Raw genomic sequence first — 25035 nt, forward strand, 5'->3', positions numbered from 1 at the left:
TGGAGAAAGGGGTAAATTGTGAAGTGGCAAAGTTTGCAGATGATACTAAACTACTCAACATAGTTAAGACCAAAGCAGATTGTGAAGAACTTCAAAAAGATCTCACAAAACTAAGTGATTGGGCAACAAAATGGCAAATGAAATTTAATGTGGATAAATGTAAAGTAATGCACATTGGAAAAAATAACCCCAACTATACTTACAATATGATGGGGGCTAATTTAGCTACAAGAAGTCAGGAAAAAGATCTTGGCGTCATCGTGGATAGTTCTCTGAAGATGTCCACGCAGTGAGCAGAGGTGGTCAAAAAAGCAAACAAGATGTTAAGAATCATTAAAAAGGGGATAGAGAATAAGACTGAGAATATCTTATTGCCCTTATATAAATCCATGGTACGCCCACATCTCAAATACTGTGTACAGATGTGGTATCCTCACCTCAAAAAAGATATTCTAGCACTAGAAAAGGTTCAGAAAAGGGCAACTAAAATGATTAGGGGTTTGGAGAGGGTCTCATATGAGGAAAGATTAAAGAGGCTAGGCCTCTTCCGCTTGGAAAAGAGGAGACTAAGGAGGGATATGATAGAGGTATATAAAATCATGAGTGATGTGGAGAAAGTGGATAAGGAAAAGTTATTTACTTATTCCCATAATACAAGAACTAGGGGTCACCAAATGAAATTAATAGGTAGCAGGTTTAAAACAAATAAAAGGAAGTTCTTCTTCACACAGCGCACAGTCAACTTGTGGAACTCCTTACATGAGGAGGTTGTGAAGGCTGGGACTATAACAATGTTTAAAAGGGAACTGGATAAATTCATGGTAGCTAAGTCCATAAATGGCTATTAGCCAGGAAGGGTAAAGAATGGTGTCCCTAGCCTCTATTCATCAGAGGATGGAGATGGATGGCAGGAGAGAGATCACTTGATCATGGTCTGTTAGCTGCACTCCCTCTGGGGCACCTGGCATTGGCCACTGTCGGTAGACAGATACTGGGCTAGATGGACCTTTGGTCTGACCCAGTACGGCCATTCTTATGTTCTTATGGATATGATTGTTTTGTATAAATACATCAGAGAGGTAAATATCAGGGAGGGTGAAGAGCTATTTAAGGTAAAAGACAATGCTGGCACAAGAACAAATGGATATAAACCGGCCATGAACAAACTCAGGCTGGAAATTACAAGAAAGTTTCTAACCACCAAAGAGGTGAGGTTCTGGAACAACCTCCCATTAGGAACTGTGGAGACAAATAACTCAACTAGTTTTAAGAGAGAGCTGGACATATTTATGAGTACGATTGTATGAAGGGACCACTTGTGATGGTGGAGGGCAGGGCTTGGCACCCCTTCCAGTTTATGTCCTACACTCCTAAAAATCTCATGGTTCGGGGCTTCAGCCAGTCACCTGCAGGGATCAGGAAGAGATTCCCCCACCAAAATGTATTCTAGGGTCTTTTGTCTCCTTTCTCTGAAGTATCAGGGATGGCCACTGCTGAAGATGGGACACTGACCAGGGTGGGAAATTGTACTGAGGTGGCGTCCAACTTTCTCTCTTTCAGATTGGCTGGTTCTTGTTCACATGTTCAGGGTCCAACTGATGGTCATATTTGGGGTTCAGAAGGATTCTTCTCCCAGATCAGACTGTGATCTTGGGAGGGTTGCCCCAATATGGGGTGTGGTTAACTCTCCAGGATCATTGGGGTATCCATCACTATATTCCCTGCCATTGCAGGGATCTTGGGCTTTAGTGCACCTTGGTCCCTCCTATTCTCTACTTGTGGCAAACACCAATTTAGTCTTCTGGGGGCTGTAACACTTCGGTCTAATTTTGGTTGTTGGGTTTAGTGTGCAGGTGCTGGGTGGTGTTGCTGGCTTGTGATATATAGGTCAGACTAGATATTCTGGTTGTCTCTTCTGGCCTTAAACGCTACATCTCTGTGTTGCCAGCCAGATCTGCTCACTGATGTGAAGGTAGGTGGTGAGATGGACCCTGCCTCCAGCTTCTCTTTTTGTATAGGCCATAGGTACCGATTCTGTTCAGCTGAACTGATGGGGAGCACCACTGAAGTCCAGGGAAGAAATCACTCTCCTTTATTTGAATATAAGCTAAGAACTAACCTCTGTGGCTGTTTTAAATCGTTTGTATTTGGTAGTATCATTGACATCATGCTTAATCTTCTTTAGCTCACTCTCCTTTGATGAAATCCAACTTGCTAATTCAGAAATTCTGAAATCAAAGACACACAACAGAAAACAAGTTAAAAGGTAGCTGTAAACTAGCCTTTATCTAGCCACAGCTGATAATTATTAGCGTAAATTAAAAAAAAAATAAGAAGAAAAACAGATTATTTTGGACCTACTATATAAAACAGAGTTTTCTGTTTGTGAACAAAAAAAGTATTTACTGTTCTTCGAATTGTATTTTTCTATGACTGGAAGTTTTAAAGAAGAGCACATACAGTAATTGTTCTGACCAAGGCTCTGTCATACCCAGCTAACAAAAGAACTAGTACCTATTCCTGTACTCCTTCCATTTGTCGGGGTTCTCTTTTAGCTTCACATAGGTGCTATCGATCTGAGATTTAAGTTCCTTGAGGGTTTCTTGGCTGCTTTCTGATGTAGTCTTAAGTTGATCCCATTCTGGGAGTTTCAGGCACAGTTCTTCAATCAGCTGCAGCCTTTTCTCACACAACTGATAGGGTCCCTTATCACTGAAGAAAAACTGAAAAGGGGGAAAAAGCAACAATAATACAAACTGACAAAGCCACAAAATACATTTATTTTTTTAAATAAAACTAAGCAGGCTCCCAGCTTTTGCATATCAGTACAAAAGTAAATCAAATTCTCCTTTCCTCTAATATTTCAAATCTTAGTACACTTAAAAGTTGTTCAGAGAACTTACAGAACCTCCATCCAGGGGTCCAATTTACTGCCATGTTACACCAATTTCACATTGCTGAAATCAGTCGAGTTGCATTAATGTAAATCGCGAGTAACCTGATTGTGGTCAGTGAGACCTTGGTTTTTATATCCTTTGTATCTGAATGCATTTACACATGTCTACATGGTGGCACATGGTGCATACCTTATGCTCTTTGATGATCTTTTCACTGCCCTTGCTGGCAACCAGCCTGTTCTCTCTAGCAAGTTCAGATCTACACTCTTCCACTGTGCCTAGGAGTTTGCTTTTCTCCACTTCAATCTTCAGATGGACCAAATGATATGGGGCTTCTGCCTGGAGATCCTATACTCCATAGGGAAAAAACAAGCACAGAAAGAACCATGATTTTCATTCATCCAACGTAAGGCTAAATGAGAATTACAGAACAATTTTTGAAGTGCAACAGAAATCACATACATGCTATAACACAGAGAACAGATGTTTTTAAGCATTCATGTATGAAGGGAAATAAAATAAATCTATTACACAGAATTACTAGTTATATACTTAGATCACAAGCTCTTTAGGACAGATACCTTCTTTCACAATAGTGACAGATTTCAGAGGGGTGGCCGTGTTAGTCTGTATAAGCAAAAACAACGAGGTGGTACCTTAGAGACTAACAGATTTATTTGGGCATAAGACTGTCCAGTTTGGCCAATGTACATTGCATAGGGGCATTGCAGGCACATAATGGTATGTGGACAGTCTGTATGCAAAAGAATAAATGGACATAAATCTGACATCAGAAAACATAAAACTCAAAAACCAGCAGGAGAACACTTCAATTTCTCTGGCTACTCAATAACAGACCTAAAAGCGGCAATTCTTCAACAAAAAAACTTCAAAAACAGACTCCAACGTGAAATTGCAGAACTGGAATTAATTTGCAAACAGGACACCATCAGATTAGGCCTGAATAAAGACTGGGAGTGTTTGGGTCATTATAAAACCTAAACCTAATATCCTCAATACTAATTTCCCCCTACTGTTCCTCACACATTCTTGTCAACTGTCTGAAATGGGCCACTCTCTTACCACTTCAAAAGTTATTTTTCCTCCTTGGTACCCTGATGTTAATTGATTTATCTCGTTAGACTGATCTAACACTTGGTAAACCACCCCACATCCTTTCATGTAGTTATACCTGTTCCTATATCTTTTACTTCATACATCTGATGAAGTGGGTTCTGGCCCACGAAAGCTTATGCCCAAATAAATGTGGTAGTCTCCAAGGTGCCACAAGGACTCCTCATTGTTTTCACAATATTGTGTACAGTGCTAGCACAGTTAGGTTCTGATCTATGACTGGGGCTTCTAGGTGCTACCTCAATAAAAATAAATAATGAAGATAATAATAGTGTGGCTACATTAGCAACAGCCCCCGAGGGCACCTGCTTTTGTGTATATTAAAAGCCACAGGTTCACATATGGGGCAGGATTTTCCAAAATGGTCAGTGTTGGCCTAATTTTGCTTGCACTGCAGTCAACAGTAAAATTCCCAGAGAATTAGGCCAATGCTTAGTGCTTTTGAAAACTCCACTCTAGATATTTAGCTACCCCAATGATGTATGCAAGATGTACTCAAATGGAGAGCTGTGTGCTTCCCCACATGTTGAACCTGAACATTCTATAGGCATATTCTTAGAGGACTATTTGAAAACTTGGTCCATAAAGTATAATACAATTGTTCTGTGACTTATTATCAGTTTTTGCTCAGTCACTTCAGTCTTTGGGAATAAGCACTGTTTAAACTGAAAGCCTAATCTATTAAAAATCTGTTTTATTAGTGTTACTATGGTAACTACAGGCAGCTCTGCTTCAGTGTAAAGCATGAAAAGGTTAGGTGATATTAAAGGCAGCACTAGCAGCAGCACGGGTACCATCTCTTATTGCTCCATACTTCTCATTATAAAACTTGGTTTTCAGCTGCTTGCAACTTTTCCAAACTTTAACTGTTCCGGCTGAAATTTTCCATGTGAGATGTCTGACTCAGGCTGATGATTTTTTTTTTTTTTAATTTCAGCCAAAACAGTTCAGCCATTTCCAAGAATGAGACTAGGGAAAAAACAAAATCTGGGCATTAGAAATGACTGTTGGGACAGGTTTGGCAAGGAGACTGGAGTGCGGGATGTGTGGTTGGGAGCAAATAGATAGAGTGGAAAGATTGAGATTGGATGAGGACCCTGGGGAGAGACTGGGACCAGCTGGCCAGTGGGAAGAAGATTGGGTGGAGGGGAGATACATCTGACAAGAAGCGAGGATATAAGGGGAGAACTGGGACAAGGAGATGGCTGGTGGGGAGACACTGAGATTGGAGCTCAGGGAGGGAGACTGAGACTGGGCGCCAAAGACAACGGGGAATGTGGGCAGGGGGTGACTGGAGGCTGCGGGAAAAGAACTACTTCAATGAGAAGCCGAGAGTGGGAAACTGGTACTGGCTAGGCAAGGAAACTGGCACTAAAAACTCATTGACATGCATGGAGGGAGACTGGGACTGTTATTCTAGTGGGGTAGACTACAACTGGGTGGGAACGGAGACTGGGATTTAGATTAGAAATCTGAGGAGTGGAGATTGGGTAGGAGAGGAGAATGAGATTGTGATGAGGAGTCAGGGATGAGAAAGAGACAGGACTGGAACAAGAAGAAGTTGGAAGGGACGTAACAGAAGAAATCAAGCTAGGGAGGAAACAGGCAGAAGAGTTTCTACCCACTAAAGAACACATCCCTCCTGAACCTGAAATGGAGCCCAAGATTCCTGGGTCTCACCATTCTTCTTCTGTCAGGAAATATCTGTGAAATCCACTGACAAAATGTGTGTCTCTTCCCTCTGTTGTGCTGGTCCATATAGAGTATAATAACCTACTACTGCTATCAGTTAGTCCATTAGCTCAAGTAGCAGAGGATTGTGTGGTGGAATCTAAAGGTTTCAACTCTGCTGATGATCCACGTGGGTGTCAACATGATGCCACGTGATGGAATTAATTATTTTTTCAGTTTGCCTTTTAAAAAAAAACCTAGGAAATTACACACAAAAATTCACATTAAAAGAACAAAGTCAAGTACTCAAAAGTAGAAAGTACCAGAATTGAATATGTCTTAGAAATCTTACTTTAACCCCCCCGTGTGTATACATTATGATACAGTCCTTAAATACGTGATCACATACTGTTTTTTCCATATGAACCCTGCATCATCCAGTGCAAAGGATGGACCTGCTCTGGGAGATGAATCAGGGTTGCATAGCAAAGGAGATTGTCATCTGTAGGACCCTATCTCATTTGTTTCAGAAGTTGGAAGGTGTGTAGTGAATGAGGCAGAGGATTGCAGGAAGAGAAAGGTGGGTCTCCTGATTTGGACAGCTGAATGTTGCCCTGGAAAACTGGCCACCAAGTTTCTATGTGACAGTGGGCAACTCACTTACACTAAATTCTTCACAGGTGGTCACTAGCTGTGTGTTCCTCATTCTCTGGGTGCCCAACTTGTGATCCTGGTATTTGATTTGCAGAAGTGCTAAGCACTCACAGGTGCAAATGAAGACAATGGGAACTGTGTTCAAATATATAAAGATATAAAGCAATATACTACTAAATATTCTGAAAAATCAAGTTCTAGCTGTTTCAAATTGAGCAATAAGCTTGACCTAATCCTTTTGTGCCTCAGTTCCCCATTTCTCTAATGGGGATAATTTCCCTCACCTCACAGAGGTATTGTGAAGATTAACTCATGAACATCTACAAAGCATTCAGATATTATAGTGATGGGTGACACAAGAATGCCCATGAAGAAATTAATAAATCTGTCTGTTTTTGAATAGTACAATAAATAAAGTCTAAAGCCACACACTAAACAATGAGGGGAAAATAAAATACTGAATAGCTGCTATTTAAGTGAACACTGTCCATCCTGTGTTCTGAAGGACACAGGCATCCTATGGAAAAAAGTAGTATGTGACCATGTAATTAATGACTGTATCCTAATGCATATGCACAGGGGGACCAAGCAAGGCAAGCTTAATTCTGGCATTTCCATTACTTCTGTGTGCTCGACTTTGCAACTGTAATAATATTCTTTTAACACAGTTTTGTGTAACTGTATTTGATTTTACAGTCAATGTGTCTTTTTTACTTATTCAGAAAGAGGAAAAAGGAAGAAGAGGGACAAGATGTCCCCAGTTTCCATCCACAACATATTGCTTGGGCAGTTGGGTCTCTGAAGCTATTCAGTTTACAATTCCAGAGTTCTAATTTAAATACTAACCTTCCACTGCTTATGGAGTTTCCGAACAGCTTCCTGCAGGCTATGTTGTTCTTGCTCAGGAAGGATGTCAGTAAGTTCATCGCAAGCTTTCAAGAAGGCATTAAGCACTCTTTGGTCCAACTGGCTGAAAAACTCCTGATGTTGAAAGTAAAGGTTAGAAGAATAAGTTGCTCAGTGTTATTGATATGGAAAGCAGCAGGAATGAAGTTCAGAATTACATATTTTATACTACCACATACAAGCTCTCCGCAAGTTTGGAAAATAGCTGCATTAAAAAGACAGAATTCAAGTTAAGAAATGGTACAGTATTCAGCAGGAAGTTGGAGGAGTTAGCAGGAGATATTCCTGAATAATTTCTAAAGTAGAGAATCAACTAACTCTTGTACATTTCAGTAACTGTACAGAGTTGGTAGCTTATAGACATAGGATTCTGCACTGAAACAGTATTTTTAAAGAAGAATAAAAGTAGTAATATTACCAATTAGCTCATTTACTTAATAAGAACTCCTATATTTTTTCTTGCCACTACGTCCTCCTGAACAGTATCATTCTAACATCAAATTCCATGTCATTTATAAGATTAAATAGACTTTGTACTAGTGTAACATATGTCCATTGTTAAAGCCTACATAGTGACTGCAATGAACGTCACAGAATCTACTCACAGTATGTTTTCTGAGAAGTTCTTCAGGATTTCCTTTTTCTTCTAGGTATCCATTAGCAATCTGTAGCACTTTCTCTAGTTCTGCCCTGGACTCCTCAAATTGTTTCATCAAATGGCTATTTGCCTCTACATTTTTTCTCCAGTCACCAGTCTTCTTGACCATATCCTACATTATAAGTGAAGAAAAAATGATCTTGTATTTTTTCCCAGATTATTTTCTGAATGATGATCTTTATTGACTATACTATCCACAGTCCTTCATTAAAATGTTTCCGGCTGACCTTTGGGTTTATGGTGTTCACAGCTTCTCCTCTGGTACCTATAAATGTCCATGCTAATCTCATTCTCCCATTAACATAAAATAAATCTAAGGTAATGAATCTGGGGGATGTCCATATGACCTATCATTATAACCTTTTTTAGATCTTTTTTATGCAAAGCAAGTCTTGAAATGTAAACTGGCTGGTACTGTAGGAAGTTTGTTACTGGGAGTTTTCTAAAGATCACAAGTTATTCATGGTCCCCTCCCATCAGAGATACCCTGGTTTGGCATTTGAGACCCATTAACTACAGGTCTCTTGATTTTTGAGGGGCCTAAACCAACCTCCAGATGCGGAGGTTGGCAAAAAACCTATTTCCATCTAGCTGCCTGCATCTGAGCACTGTGAATACTGCTCAGTACTGTGAAAGACAGTCACTCTTACGGTTTAATCCCAACTCTAACACTCAGTCCTTCTGTGGTGTTTGTCAAATTACTTAACTTTTTGCTTTAGTTTCCTAATCTGCAAAATAAGAGGAACAATACTTACTGATGGGAAGAGAATGGAGAATATATTGTGTCTGTGTTAGCTAATGTTTCTAGAGTTCAAATACACAAGTTCTCTTATTCACCAAGATGCATAAAAAACCTGCAAAGGGCTTGGAGCAATAAGCCCCCACAGAAAACCAACAATCAAAAAAACTTTTCCATAGCTTACCTAGCTGCACTTGCAGCAAGAAGACTGAAGATACTTACAATGGCAACAACCCGTGCTCACCAGAGACACTTTAAAGAACAGTGGTTTTCAAGCTTTGGGAGCAGAGACCTCCCCTTTGAATTATAATTTTTGGTTGTGTCCTCCCCCAATCCAGACAAAAACAGACACATGCAAAAGTATGCTTGATAGCCTATTCATAAACCTAACAGAGACCTTAACACAACTTTAATTAAATTACAAGTACACCAATACTTTAATGTGAAGGGTGTGCCTGTTTCTCTGTGGAAAGTTTATCAATTTGTAAGGATTTTTTTTTTAAACTGACATTCTGAGGTTGTCCTCCACTTCCAGTCTCAGATGGTACTTTGTCTTTAGCACAGCCAACACAGAGAATCTGATTTCATACAAATAAGATGAACCAAACGATAAAAGGGCTTTGATTACACACTTTGACAAAGCAGGATATTATGACCCAACTTTCAACCAAAACCCCCCCAAAGACTCTTTTTTAAATTGAATGTCCAAGGTGCTATCACTTTGAAGTTCAATCAGCTTGTCCTGAATGTCATTTGAGAGATGGGACAAGGTCACTGCCTCAGCTACAAAAGGTTGGATAATCCAGTTATTCAGGGGTGTGCTTCCTTTGGGAAAATATTTACCCAAACTGGCTCTGAGAGAAGTCAAGTGATTCTCAGTTGGCTCCACAACACTGAATAGTTCTGTTTTGTCGATAACATCAGTTAACAACAGAACTGGAATACTTAAACCAGTTTTGATTTTTATTTTCCAGAGATCTAGTTTTCTCTTGAATGCTGGTATTTTGTTGTGCAGGTAAAAAATAGTATTTTCTGCTCCTTGCAAAAAGACAATGCAAAAAGAATTTGTTTTGTCAAAAATATCAGCAAGGTAAGCCAAAAGCACAAGCCAGCAGGGATCACACGGTGTCTCCACACTGGTGAAATTAAAATCCATCAGAAAAAGTCAAATTTCGTTTCTCAGTTCATAAACACGTTGCAACACTTTCCCACTGATAGCCAACTGACTTCCATGTGAAGCAACAAAGCATCATGCTCTGCTCCCATTTCTGCAAAAAGCATTGCAAAGAGAAGTACCTTTGTGGGCTGCGTCTTGATAAAGTTCACAGTTTTAACAGCAGAATCGTAAGTAGGTGATCCATGTTTCGACTTGCAAGAGCTTTGCAGTGTATCACACAATGAGTCCACAACATATGAGGCACAATTTCAAACACTTTGGCCTTTAAGCCTGCCCTACTTTCAGAATCAGAAGGGGCTCTATCCATGTAGATTTCAATGCAGGCTTCCCACTTCAACTCGTGAGAAGTTAGAAAGTCATTTAAAATGTTAAACAGTTCAGATCCAGTTGCATGAATCTTAATTGGCTTCCAGAACTAAAAAAACTCCCAATACTGATGTTTTGTGAGAGTACCAAACATAGGCAACTAAATGAGCTTTTGACATATGCATTGCTTCATCCAACTGAATTTTAAATAAACTGGTTTGCAATCGAGAGATCAGCCGTGCCATGATATTTTCTGACATGTCAAAGATTTGGCAGCTGACTGTGTTGTCTGACAGCAGGGCCATTTTTAACTTCTCTGCCACACTGTCTCCAAGCCTAGTCCTGCCAACGTCAATTGCTGCTGAGAGAATCAGTTTTTTCCCTAATTGTGTAAGGCTTTTTATTCTTGGCAATGTGGTATGCAACTGGATATGATGCCTTTAAATCACTTGCAGACGTGGATACCACATTTTTCACTATGTTTTTCTGTTGGTTAATTTCTTGTACTTTCATTCGAAAAAAATCTGTTCTTTCGTACCATGTTTTCTTTCTAAATGGCATCTTAATTTTGTTGGCTCCAGGCTATTGTTTGCTAAAGTTACTGCACACACTACACACTGAGGCCTGACTTCTCTGCTAACGGCAATGGAAGTGAAACCAAAATGCAAATATGCTTAATCAAATTTTCTTGCTTTTGCAGATTTTTTTGTCTGTAATGAGTTCAGCCATTTCAGCTTCTGCCTTTCGTTTCGGAACACTACCATCCTTTGGCAATAACTACCAATCCATTTTTCACCAGCGGAATAAGCATGGCATAACTGCTTGCTGTAATGACAGGATATGATACACTGAACTGGAAGGCAGGAAAGGAAATTATTGCTATAGAAATGATCATTGGCATATAATTACATATATGGCAACGTTTTCCTGTGTACTGCATCAGCAGCCTTGTAGTGTTCAAAAAAGTCCAGCTGATCAAATCAGTTGCAAAATGTTTACTCCTACTGAAGGCTGTACTTAATTTGCGATATTGTGGAAATTGCAGATCCCACAATATTAGGACTCCACTGCAAATTTGTCAGCCGAGTGGCTGACAGCGGGAGTTCTGCCATACATGGGGCTGACAATGGGAGCCTTAGCCCGTGACGGTTGATGGCCAGGGTTCCCACTGTTGGCCCCAGTTGGTTGGAGGCACCTGGCTAACAAAACTGTGGTGGAAGGCTAATGTTGAGGGATCTTCAATTTCTACAATATTATTAACTAAGTGGGGCCTTAGTAATACCAATTTTTAAAAAGTAAAAAATGCCTCATGTATCATGCCCACCCCTGAACATCTCTCCATGCACCAGTTTGAAAACCTCTGTTATAGAAAATATGTCAGTTAATTACAATACCTAACTCCTACATAACAAAGTGCCACATTCTCTTTACCATATTTATTTTCGCAACATCCTGTGAGGTAGGCAAGTATTATTATGCCTGTTTTGCAGATGTGGAACTGAGGCACAAGAGGCTAAGTGACTTACTTAAGGTCATACAGGAAGTCTCTGATGGAACAGAGTCTTGAACCTGGGTCCCCAAAATCCTATACTAATGCCCTAACACTGAACCATACTTTTGGGGTGCCTGAAATAATCATCTTTCTCAATCTCCCCAAAATTCCCAGGCTGACTGTGCACAGTAGTATGTTCATATAGGAACTGGTTCCATTCATTGAAAAATACTAATCCCCAGGTCCACAAATATACTAAGGCTGGCTCTGCCCCGTGAGGTAGGTCTTCTTCAAATGTAAACTGAGATAAAAGTAACTACCCACTATTATAAGACTGGAATACTGTATAACATGAGCTACTTATCAAGCTCCATCAACTGAACCTGTCTTTGTAACCCATAAATATAACCCAAGAAAACACTTTTTAAATTATAAGCCATATAATGACATCTACAGATCTTCACCGAGAATCCAGATGTTCAGAAACGCTCAATGATAGCAGCGGTTCTCAGACTTTTCACATAGCAAGCCTCTGAGTGTGACTCCCCTTACAAATTAAAACCGCTTTTTAAAATATTTAACACCATTATAAATGCTGGTGGCGAAGCAGGGTTTGGGGTGGAGGCTGACAGCTTGTAAGCCCCAATGTAATAACCTCACAACCCCCTGAGGGGTCCCAACCCCCAGTTTAAGAACCCCTGATTTAAACAATCAGCACTTCAATGTAGCTTAAAATTCAAGACATTACATTTCGTAGAGTAATTAAGAGTCCAATTATGCCACCCTTATATTGAATAGTACATTAAAAGGAGTGTCCTTGAAACCAAAATTTGGAAAATCTGACTCTAAACCATACTGGATAATTATGTGCCAGACTTTGTTACACTTACTAAAGTTATGTAAGTACTTTACTACTCAAATAGTGCAGAAAATATCATTGAAACTATTCACAGAGTAAAATGCTACTTCAAGTGAGTAAGTGAGACAGATTTGGGCACTAAATGTAGAGTACTATACAAACCAACTGTAACTGTGATTTATTTCCAGTGGAAAAACAAATCCAGAAACACTGAGTTTTGCAAAAATCGCCATGCTCCATTCTTTGAGTGGGGTGGGGTGCATGAACAGATGGTTGCAAATGAGAGCCCTGATAACACATGTTGATAGGGAGGTCTGGGCAGTAACACAGAAGGGCAGTCCCTCAGTGTGGATCTTCAAACCCTGTGAACAGATGGCCTGAAATCTGTGGGATTTCTCTGTTGATTTCAGGTTATCAGAGGGGCGCAGAGGACTTCTGATCTCTAGGTCATTACATGGAGAAGCAGACCCCAAGCTTCCTGAACACAGGACACCATGAAAAACTTGAGAGTCTCAATTCACAGAGCTTTGTGAATTATCTCCTCCGCTCCCACTGATCTAGTCTTTATTTCTGCTGCAACTTCAAATTCTAAAAAAGATGAATTATCCCACTGTATCATGGCACTGTTGGTACAGATGGGAGTAAGAGAAAGATTTCAGTGAGAATGAGCATCCGTGGCTGTGTATAAGTATATTGTATTGAAGTATTAAAAGTATATTAGATTTTAAAGTAATTTAGTTACATCAGTGCAAGTTTTATAATACACATAAGCCCCGTTTTTGGTTTAAAGAGTATGTGGATGTCAGGAGAAGAGAAAAACAAAGGAAACTTCTTTTGCTCCTTGTGGCAACAGCTGAAGACTGATAGAAAGCAAAGAGAACACAGTAACAAGTGCATATTAAGGGTATGTATGTCTAGACAGCAACTAGACCCCTGTGACTGGTCCATGTCAGTTGACTCGGGCTTCCAGAGCTCAGGCTGCAGTGTTGTTTCACTACTATGTAGACATCTGGGCTCGGGTTGGAGCCTGAGCTCTAGTACCCTGTAAGGTTGGAGGGTTCCAGAGCTCGGTTTCCAGCCTGAACCCAGAAATCTACAAAGCAATGAAACACCCCCACAGCCCAAGCTCCACGAGTCTGAGTCAGCTGGCACAGTCCAGCCGCAGGTTTTCTTTGCTGTGTAGACATACTCTAAGAGATTCTCAAAAATATACTAAGAAGCAGCAAAACTACCTGAAAAGTGACCTGGATCTCTGTGACCTTCTTCTGAAGCATCAATGGATCAAAATGTTGTAACATCTTACTCGAAGCCACAAACTTCAGAATGCCCTGACTGTTTCTTTCAATCAGGGACAGAGCTTTCTTGCAGTTTTCTTGGTATGCTACCAAATCCTGAAAGAAAGAAACACAATTCTGTTCTGGCCAGAAACAATGGAAGGAAAAGTTCAGGAAAAAAAACCTAGAGGGGCATTTGTGACAATAAGAAAATGGACATGATCAGGCTCCATCAAGAACAATTTAAACAAGACATGAGAGAGAATAATATAGATCCTGCAAACTTTTTCCAGGGGTGCTCAGCCCCATCCACAGGAATTCAGTCATAGCTTACAGGATAGGATCCATATGGGTAGTTTTACAAAATGCAAGGGTCTTTTCTGGCTTTGTGATTCTGTCATTATTCTTGATTTGGGTATTATTAATATCTATACCCACAGTATCGATTGCAAAACAGATGTCTTCATTTATTCAGTGAGTAGATAAAAGAGTGCTTGCTAAATGCTTACACATATGGTCCATGCCATCTATCAATCCCATTATTGGAATTTAAATGACCACAACAAATCATTAGACAAGAGAATCAGTAACTACAGCTACACAAATAAGAAGAAAAATCTCATTAATTCTCATGAGAGGAAAGCACACTGTGACCCTTTACTGTTTAATGAACTATCTGTTCCATGATTTACTCATCAGAAATCAGCAGCCTCTGTATAATCTGGCAGACTGTCACGACTCTCAGTTCCATGGTTGGTAAATCCTCTTAGCAGAAATAAGCCATTTACTTAAAGTATGATGTCTAGGCTATGGTAATCTAAAAGCTGGAGACTTCATGATAATGCACTCTCCTCATTCTGCAGCTCTGACACCTGTTTCATTTGGTCTATGCTCAGACAGGACAGGATTTGTTCAGAACAGTGAGAGAGTTTAGATCAAGGCTGGACTGGCTTACACGCACAGTCAAGCTCAGCAGCCCAATATTATTATTCTTCAAAAAACAAAGACATAGCTTCAAATCACTGGTGGAGCACAGGCCCTCCCTGACTGAAGTGTGGCTCACATCTCCATAGTCATTGCAATTAGAACATGATTTCTCACTGTTCTTTCATATACTGTACTAAGTCCATTATTCTGCTAGCAATATAATTTCCCTGTACTTGACACTAAACAGCCCTTTAACATTCCAGCCTTACATTACAGATGCAAGAAGTCAACCTGAGATATTTTCTTCTGGATCCAATATGTTCTTTCATTGTCTAACACTGAGTTCCTGCATTTCTTCCTGCAGGACAGGTAGAAATTTAAGGCTCCATTACATTATATCTCCCCCACCTCCAATGACTTCAAAGAAAACTCTTGTCAAACACATGGGAAACCCATGAAAATCAATGAGAGTTCCTAAGCATTCTCAAGGAAATCTCAGTGTTCACTGCTGCTGTGTGCAATTGTATAGGGGCCTAATGTAGTTTCCATTTAAATCAAAGGAAAGTCTCCCACTGATTTCAGTGAGAGACGAAACCAAGAAATCCACTTTCAATTTATGTGAGTTTGTGGGAAAGTTGGTGGGCAGAGGTGAATTGTAGAGCTGGCATCTGTATCCCAAAGAAAGTGTTTAAATATTATTAAATGAAGATTAAGAAATTGCCACTCAATTAAGAATTGCTCCTCAATTCTTGCTGCTGCAATCCAGAGTCCTAACAATCTAATGTGTTGCATAAATACTCACAGGGAGTCTCATATTTTCCAGATTGGGTTTTGGGTGTTTTCTTTAAACTTACCTGATGGTTTTGTTTAAAAACAGCTGCAGGTTGCACTTCAGGATTTAAGGCAGAAATTATTTCATTGACTTTCTCAAGAGACTCATAAAAATATGTAATTTGCTTTTCTAATTCTTCCAGAGGAGACAGCAGCTGCTGAGCTTCATAGAGCAGGACAGGGCAACATTCCTTAGTCTTTTGGCAACATAAAGAACAAATCTCATTACAACAGAAAGTTACTGAAATGCAATAAACAATAAATAACTTTTCCATGTACACTACTTTACATAAGCCCCCTCCCTCTTTTAAAGGTAATTGGACCTGATATTTGGTTCTTATTCAAGCAAAATTACCATTAATATCAAGTACTTCAGGATCTGATAGTATATTTCACCCACAGTTATTTTAATATATGTGCACTAGATATCATCTGAACTTTTGTGTGGGGGAACTCTTCTTTTATTCTCGATTACATTATTTGCTACCTTCTACCTCATGGTCTCTCTCCTGCATTTCTTCTTCTCCCCTTCCAACTCCCTCCTTCTCTCTTCCACCCCAACCTTCCACTCTCACTTTTTCTACATATCCCTTCCTTTCTCCATTTCTTTTGCTTCTCTTTCTCTCATTCTCTACATTGTCTCTGGCCCAATCCTGCATCCCTTACACAGGAGTGTTGCAATATATGATTTGCAAGATCATCTATCTCTCCCCACTGTCCCTCTTCAGTTCTCCATCACTACTTCCCACTCAGCTTCTGTCTTTCACTACTCCATCCCCTTTATTGAGGTGGTTAAGAAGACAATACTGACAAAGGGTGTGGTGGTGGTGGTGGTGGTGGTGGTGGTGTGTGTGTGTGTGTGTGTGTGTGTTTTGTTTGGATTTTTACACCTATATATTTCTCTGTATTTCCCAACAGTAGAGCAATCGGGGTGGGGCTCTCGGCCAGTTTGAGTTGGACAAAAACACTCACACTTTCACTATAGAAGTGTGGGTGTGTTTTTGGGGACAGCTTGTCAGTTTAGATGTAGTGCAACAGTAGTGACACAAGCTGAGATTCCATGCTCAGGCTTAAGCTCCATGAGATGATACGGGTAAGAAAGAGTATCTCATATATAATAAAACCATCTATTCAACTCAGGAGGAGTGTTAATGACTTCACGAAGAAGCTGCTTACAACACTCTGACTGTAAGGACAGGTCTGACTAATGCACAGCATTTGGTGGGGAGAGGAACTTGCATATGAAAAGTGTGCACTGGTCTATCATATATATGTACTGACATCCTGGTGTGGGAGCTAGCACTCAGTCTAAATGCATACACCTGAAACATTATAATATATATAACTTCAACGATTTTTTCCAAGTTTATGCATTAGCTCAAATACTTTAGTTATACCAAAAAACAAACAAAGCCCACCCAGCTATTTTTGAAAATATCAACAATTCTAACGTAAGTTTTCTTTTTAAGTAAATTGCCCATGTGAAAGCATATTTTTCAAAGACCGCTCATAAATGTCACTTTAGTACAGAATCAGATGGACAAAAGTGGGGTGGTTTCAACTATGAAAAAAGAAAAACTCAAACCAGGGTGGGGGACTCAGATATGGCTCCCATTTTATCTAACCCCCCAAGGTCTGGAGGGAGAGAAGAGATGTTTAACATAAATAGTTTAGGTTTTAGCTCGTGTCCATTGGAAATAAAGAGGGGTCCAAACCAGAGTGTAGGTTTGGCTTTATAAAAACTCACTGTGTGAAACAAATCATAAGCAACCAGCACTAGGCCTGGTTCAGATATGGGTCCCATTTTACTGAGTCCCACGAGCTTGGGGTTGGTGTGACACTTGGCTACATGGTTTCTGTTTGGGCCCATCTTTAATTATTAGGCAAACAGTAAACACACTGCACAGCAGAAAAGATATTCCAGGACCTTGCTTAGTTGTGCTTTGATCCCTGTCATAGTTGCAAGCATTTCATTGACTTCTTCTTGAGGAACTTCCTTGGTAACAAGCTGTGCTGTCCTTGTAATTATCTTGTACTGAGCTTCCATCACAGGCACCTTCTGTTTAATATCCTGCAACAAATATTTTAACAGGTACTGTTACAAATTCATGTGGCACAGCAGCTTGTTCTCACAATAGTTGTAGGCAATAGATCCAACTCCCATTGACATCAATGGGATTTTTTCCATTGACTTCAGCGAGCGTTGGACCAGGTCCAGAATGCATTTGATATATACTAAGCGGAGGAGTTCATCTGCAAAGCTCTGTATTAAAGTTCATCAGTCAGCTGAAAATCTAGCGACACCCCTGCTTGTTGCATTAGAAATGTGTTCCTGAAACGTCACTCATAGAATGCAATCTTTTAGATTACCTAAAACACAAAATGCACCATTGTAGCATAAAAGTGCTGATAATGGCTATGTAAATAAATAACCTTCTGATCCTTTTATAAATTTAAATAGTTAAATAATTCTCTCTTCTGGGAAGGAAAAAAGAGAGAAAGAGAGAGAGACAGACAGACAGAAGGAAGAAACTCACCTCCAAATCTTGGATAAACATCTTGACATTTAGAAAGGACACTTCAACAGGCACAGAAAATTTTCCATTAGTGCAATCAGCAAAGGTAGACAATGTGGCAACACTATCCAAGTATTCCTTCCTCATTCTGTCAAATTCATCTGCCCGAGCATACTATGAAAAATGGAAAATAAAAACACAAAGAACATGTCAAAATATGCAATGCTGCTGCTTAAGGAAACTAATACGTTCTTGGGAGTAACTGTTTAATTTTTCTTTTCTTTTTCTTCAGTGTGATTTGCTAGTGATCTTTTAAGCTAAGGGTCCAGCATGTCATTGGCTGGCTGTTTCTAAAAAAATTGTATTGATTAATGAAGCACATAGTTCTTTTTAGAAATGGGAAAACTTGTTTCCAACCCCCTAAATGGCCCTCACTTCAATTCCATCCACGAAAGAAAACCCAAACATATTTTAAAGTTTGGATCACTTCGAAAACTCCTTTCTCTCTCCAGTTTCTGAAGTGGACCCAACTCCCCAACTCACTGCTCCTGATCTACCAGTAGCCTTCCTTTTGAGGCTTTGTATTTTACCCTTTACACGGTTTTGGACCTAGACAAGGACACATCCCATCTGAGCATCTACTTTCTCTCAAACTGTGATTTGCTAGTTTATCAGTTCAGTGGGTAAAATGCAAATAGTCTTCTAGTATTCTCAGTCACTGCAACCCTTTAACAGTGTCTTTGGGGATCTGGTTTTAATGATACAGCAAATATGGTAGCCTCTCCACTAAGGTCCTGGTGCCAATCCATTCACATTCTCTGCATTGTTGACAGCATTTGACTGTGAAGCTATTAACATCAGGAAATATAAATGCATCAGCATCTGCAGCTCAGCAGGGAGAGAGGTAGCCACATAAAACAGAGGGCTTGTCTACATCAGAAAGTTGCAGCGCTGGTGAGGGAGTTACAGCGCTGCAACTTTGAAGGTGTACACATCTGCAGGGCACCACCAGCGCTGCAACTCCCTGTTTGCAGCGCTGGCCGTACTCCCGTTTTGTCTCGGGTGTAGAGGATCCAGCGCTGGTGATCCAGCGCTGGTAATCCAATGTAGACACTTACCAGCGCTTTTCTTGACCTCCGTGGAACGAGGAAGCCTCTGGTAATCAAGCTGATCTCCTTTCCCGGTTTGCTCTCTCGGTCCCGGAACCCCGAGCAAGCAGGTCTCCTTCCCTGCGGTTTGCAGGGTGGCTCCGGGAACGCGAGAGCAAGCCGCGGCGAAGCTGGTCTCCTTCCCCGGCTTGCTCTCTCGTTCCCGGAACCCCGAGCAAGCAGGTCTCCTTCCCTGCGGTTTGCAGGGTGGTTCCGGGAACGCGAGAGCAAACCGCGGCGAAGCTGGTCTCCTTCCCCGGTTTGCTCTCTCGTTCCCGGAACCCCGAGCAAGCAGGTCTCCTTCCCTGCGGTTTGCTGGGTGGCTCCGGGAACGCGAGAGCAAACCGCGGCGAAGCTGGTCTCCTTCCCCGGTTTGCTCTCGCGTTCCCGGAACCCCCCTTGAAGCCGCCCAACAGCGCTGCAGTGTGGCCACATCTAACACTACTTGCAGCGCTGGTTGCTGTAAGTGTGGCCACTCTGCAGCGCTGGCCCTATACAGCTGTACTAATACAGCTGTAACAACCAGCGCTGCAAAATTTTAGATGTAGACATGGCCTGAGGGAGGCTGGGAGGACTGAGGAGAGAGAGAAGTCAGGGAATTAGTTGAGGGCTGAGGTGAAGGAAGAACTGGTTAGATAGGTTAGATATATATAAAATATACTGGAAAGAATTGAGTGGGAGAATTTCTAGAAGGTCATGGAGAGAGATAGGGAATAGGAGTGAGGGGAGCATTCAAACTCTGGGTATTAGTATTTGCAAACTCTGGGTATTAGTGCCCATCACTAGCAAATAATAAAGCTGTGACTATGGTAAAAGCAACAGTTTAAAAAAATAAGAGCCAAATGCTGACCACTTTACTTATGTGATATATTGACAGCAATGGGAATATGCATGAGGGTAAGGAGAACAGGATTTGGCCTCGGGTGAGTAGTCAAAAATAATTAAATAAAAAAAATTCATTAGCCATATGATTACTTCAAAGCAGATGTTTTAAAATGTATATATAAAGCTGTTAAATACTTTGGTACAAGTTATATCTCACATCTTGCCTCACACCATTTTGAATAACTTCTTAAAATAACACTTATTTTCCAACCAGGTGAGTCTCTTTCCTGAAGCAAAGTTTTTTGTTCTCTGTGCCTTGCAGAGCACAAGACAACAATGATGTCATCATAGCTTTGGGAATGGGACTGCTTGATTAATGCGTGCTGCCTCTACTGCTGACTGGCTTTAGCCCTGTGATAAGTAGGTGCAGCTCCCATTAAAAAGCAATAGATGCATCCACTTACACAAACAATGGCTATTTTTTGAAAATCATTTTAATTTCTTAACTATAGAGAATGTGCATTTTTTAAAAAGTCAAGATCAAATATTACGGAGATAAGCTACGAAGTATGTTTTCTGATGAACTTGAACAAACCATCTCTAGCCATCTTTCTAAAAAGGTACAAATGCAACCAACTATTCTGGTGGCATGTATTGATTTACAATTTTCATATTATATACATTTACATTAGACATGGCCCCTGGACTCCTGGTAAATTGTCCATGCAGGCTTTAGTGGTGCAAACCTTAGGCAGTCTTGCTGCACTGCAATGGTAAAATAATTATTTAAATACAATCATAACAACACATACTTGCTTAACTTTCATAAACAACTCTCTCCATCTTCCATTTAGTAGCAGCAGCTGTTGTTTAAGATCTCTGGAAATAGTCTCATCACAAGTTTCAATAAGAAAGTTACCAGCATCATTCATGGCTGTGTGCTGCTGGATCCAATGAGGTAAATGTCGGAAAAAATCCTAAACACAATATAAGCAACATTGCTAAACATTTTGCAAAAGTCAGTATGTTACACAATAAAGTATAAACCTAATCACCAACTAAGGACATGGATAAACCTTTTCCCTACAAGGCACATTATCCTCTGAAGCATCCAACATTGGGTACTCTGGTAAATTCTTATGTTCCAAACTAATATTTTAAAATAGAACTATCAAGATAACCTGCTGTGTTAATGGAGGAGACTCTATTATAGAGCTTTATCTATAATATGGATATAGATGATCAGTACCTTCTCAATTTAATCAAGTAGGCAGCACTACTGAAGTCAATGGGACTACTCTCCCGAGTAAGATAAAAGGATTTGAGTCTTAATTTATAATATTGTCATTGCTTCACCTAATTTCTGTTTAATTCCTACACATTTGAGGATTACTTTTGTTCATTTGAAGCCAATGAACTACTAATTCGCTATGGGCTGAATTGCAACTTGGCCTTCCTGCCAGCACAGTAGGAAGAATCCCCCTTGTAAATCCAGGGCAGGTAATTGTGGGCCTCAGAGCAGAGGGGAAAACAAGTGCTTCATGGCTGCTTACTCTTATCTCAGAGCAGGCGAGTGGGGAGGGAGAAGAGAATGGATGGAGTCCTGGTTATGTCCCACTCTAGTATTCTAGGCTACACAGCTGAGCCTGGGGGTTGGGGAAGGGTGTGGGCGTCTGTGCAGGGGCAGCTCCAGGCACCAGTACGCCAAGCGTGTGCCTGGGGTGGCAAGCCACAGGGGGCACTCTGCCGGTCGCCGCGAGGGTGACAGGCAAGTTGCCTTCAGCGGCATGCCTGCGGAGGGTCCGCTGGTTCCACAGCTTTGGCAGACCTCCCGCAGGCATGCCGACGAATCCATGGGACTGGGGACCTCCAGCAAGCAAGCTGCTGAAGGCAGCCTGCCTGCCCTGCTTGGAGTGGCAAAATACCTAGAGCTGCCCCTGGTGTGTGTGTGTGTGTGTGTGTGTGTGTGTGTGTGTGTGTGTGTGTGTGTGTGTGTGTGTGTGTGTGAGAGAGAGAGAGAGAGAGAGAGGTGTGTATATGAGATGTGTGTGTGAGAGAGAGAAAGAGAGTGTGCATGTGTATGTGTTTGTGTTAATTTTCTGCTGTGAGAGGTCCCCAACAAATGACTCCCCATCTTCCTTTTCCTTTTTTCTCTGCCCCAAGAGCAAGGGGGATCCAGGGAGGAACTGTGCTTCAAACAGCTGTCTGAAGTACAATTCTTCCCAGCACTGCTCCAGGGATGCTGCTGTTTACACATTGCCTCTTGCTCATGGCTGTATCAAGAAGCGCAATCTCAAGGAAAGTCCTGTGACAACACAATAAGTGATGCAGATAGCATAACTTATCCATATTTAAAACACCTCCCATAAGCTACAAAGAAAATGTCAAATGGAAGCATATTGCTTAAATGTGTTGGACAGATAACTGAACACAATGTTATTTAAATCCCTAAAGAAGAGATAAGTAAAGAGCACTTGTACTGTGTACATAGACATATTCGTGAATAAGCTTCATCGTCTCAGAGTACACTGGGTGTCATCTTCCATCATCTTTGAGTTTGAGAATAGTGTTGCTTTCCTCTGGTGCCCAGATAACAATACTGATTTGTCAGGAAATACCCAACAGCATCCCAGATATATTATATAAACGTTTCCTTGTTGTTTTTTAAAGTGCTGTACACATGCCAGGTATGCTAGAAGGAAAACAAAAACAGCAGCCCTGTTCCTATTGTTCACAACAAAATAACCCCTTCAGAACAGGAACTGACCAGTTCTCTTGTTGGCAGACTTAGCAAAGAGGTCAAAGAAGAAATGAGATGGGAAAACGAATTACTCTGCAGAGGTAGACCTTCATTCCAGGTGTGAATCTCCTCTCCAGCAATGGGAAGCAGGGCTTGAATACCTCTGAGGCACCATTCCCCACCCCAGACCGTGCAGAAGTTTCTTTGCATAGACCCGTCAGCGTGAAGGAGGAAGCTGAGTCAGGGCAGGCTGGGGAGCAGGCTGGAGGGAGAGGCACTCCCTGACCCAAAGGAAGACTTTAAAAAATGAATACAGTCTCAGGCTATACTATTTTTGGATTCTCCCCATAATCCCTTTGAGGCCTTGAATGAAGCTGCCAGGGGAGAGGCCCTGGGATCATGGCTCCAATGGAGCTGTGCTGGGTGGGATGTGAGAGGGACTGCTGGGGTTGAAAGGGTGTGGGGTTTCCCTGTGAATGGCTGAGGTCATCTGCAGGTTCTCAGGAATCCACTAGGTTGGAAGACAGGTTTCAGCAGGTGACAAACCCTGCTCCTCCTGACAGCATGATGCAGGGGCATCACAAATATTTCCCAGTAAATAGCATCCTTGTGCAACTTTGAAATTACTGGGCCAAATTTATCTTTAGTTAAAGTTCCTGGTAGTTGATGGAGTTACAGAGAAGATGGATTTGTTCAGTGATGAATTTGTTCTGTTGTATTTTAATTATTTGTATGAGGAATATGCGAGTCCAGGATAGTCTCTTCTGGCAAGTTTCAAAATTGTTTAGGTTAATGAGTTCATGCTAGAATCTCTTAAACTAGGGGTAGCCAATGGAAAATGGGGAAGACCCTTTTAGCATTGCAAACACATACAACTTGTAATCAGACAGGGAGATAAAAGAGAGTGAAAGCATTATGGTGTGGTATGAAGGTTTTATGGCCTACATTTGGGATGCACCATAATTCTCATGAGTAGTGAACTTAAGAGTGAGTTATGTAGGTCATTCTATATGAGTGCCATAAAGCCCTTATATCACACCACAGCATCAGGCATTTTCTATGTGACACACACATTACAGAACAAATATTTTGGAAATATTTCAGTAAGTTTTATTTTATGCTACTGATGCTATTTAATTACCTCTATCCATCCAGAAGCCAGGATGCCTTTGTTAACATTAGCTGAACTGTACAAACACCAGTGAGAGTGAAAGTCATACCTGATAAATTATAAAAGCCTTTTAAATGACCTAAAATAGATTTGCCATACGTGATGATGTCATTCTCTTAAGGTCTAGTACAGCATCTTGAAAACACCTAGGACCACAAGCAAATTCTGTTACCTTCTGATAGTTGGGAACAATTCTGATCCTTGAGCCAGTGTAATATGAGGGAGTAATTGTACATTTTTGGGGAAAGGGACTAATTTTCCTGTGTCAGAGTCCTGTATTTATTTATTTATTTATTTATTTATTTAAACTGGCTATTTGAAGCTGCTGAGAGATTTGGAATAGGATTGCCAACCCTCCAGAATTGCCCTGGAGTCTCCAGGAATTAAAGATTAATCTTTAATTAAATATCATATCATGTGATGAAAACTCCAGGAATACGACCAACTAAAATTGGCAACCCTAGTAGTCAAAGAGTCCCAATGGAGACAGATTAGCGGAGTGGAGAGAGTGCAGATGGTCTGGTCAAAGCTGCACAATGAATACAATTCATCACATGGATATCAGTAGCACACGTGTGGCACTATACACACGTTCATATTTTGTTTTTAAAATCTGCTTTAGGTGACACTGTAGAACAGACTTGACACACAGATGTTGACTTAAATGTTCATATGCAAAGAATATATCAATATTTCATTTAAAACAATATATACACACAAACATAAACCACACATATAAGCCACCGACACCCATGTGCATTTATCATGTGTATGACCATCTGACTGTCCCATTAATCTACCATAGCCCGGACAATTTATAAGATGCCAAAACACTGAGACAACTTTTACAGGCACAAATTTTGTTTAAACATGAGAAAAGCTCCTTTCTTTCCCCCCAGTTCAAAGTACTGAATTTCTAAAACAAAACAATTAAACTGGCTTGTGGCCCACAATGTGCAATATTCTATCCTTAGCTAGTGTCAGGATTAAAGTCTGATATTTTTTTAAATAGGAGATATTTATTATTGGTAGTCCCAAATATATTCAAATTGTGCCATTCAAACTGTAGTGTTATCATTGATATGTGTGAAAACTATTTTAGGTCATTTA

The 25035-nt window shown here is 40.6% G+C and overlaps 1 protein-coding gene across 1 annotated transcript in view; it reads right to left on the reverse strand.

Moving 5' to 3' along the window:
- SYNE1 (spectrin repeat containing nuclear envelope protein 1) overlaps nt 1-25035 on the reverse strand; it is a 402501-nt gene that overhangs the window by 311115 nt on the left and 66351 nt on the right. Inside the window, exons 17-26 of the mRNA XM_030556596.1 lie at nt 20827-20991; nt 18063-18215; nt 17453-17596; nt 15549-15722; nt 13726-13884; nt 7868-8032; nt 7203-7337; nt 3087-3245; nt 2515-2723; nt 2120-2228 (exon numbers count right to left, since the gene is read on the reverse strand). Coding sequence (XP_030412456.1) covers nt 2120-2228; nt 2515-2723; nt 3087-3245; nt 7203-7337; nt 7868-8032; nt 13726-13884; nt 15549-15722; nt 17453-17596; nt 18063-18215; nt 20827-20991 — 1572 coding nt within the window. The remainder of the gene's footprint in view (nt 1-2119; nt 2229-2514; nt 2724-3086; nt 3246-7202; nt 7338-7867; nt 8033-13725; nt 13885-15548; nt 15723-17452; nt 17597-18062; nt 18216-20826; nt 20992-25035) is intronic.

Source organism: Gopherus evgoodei, chromosome 3 (assembly GCF_007399415.2).
Source record: "Gopherus evgoodei ecotype Sinaloan lineage chromosome 3, rGopEvg1_v1.p, whole genome shotgun sequence".
Lineage (NCBI taxonomy): Eukaryota > Metazoa > Chordata > Testudines > Testudinidae > Gopherus > Gopherus evgoodei.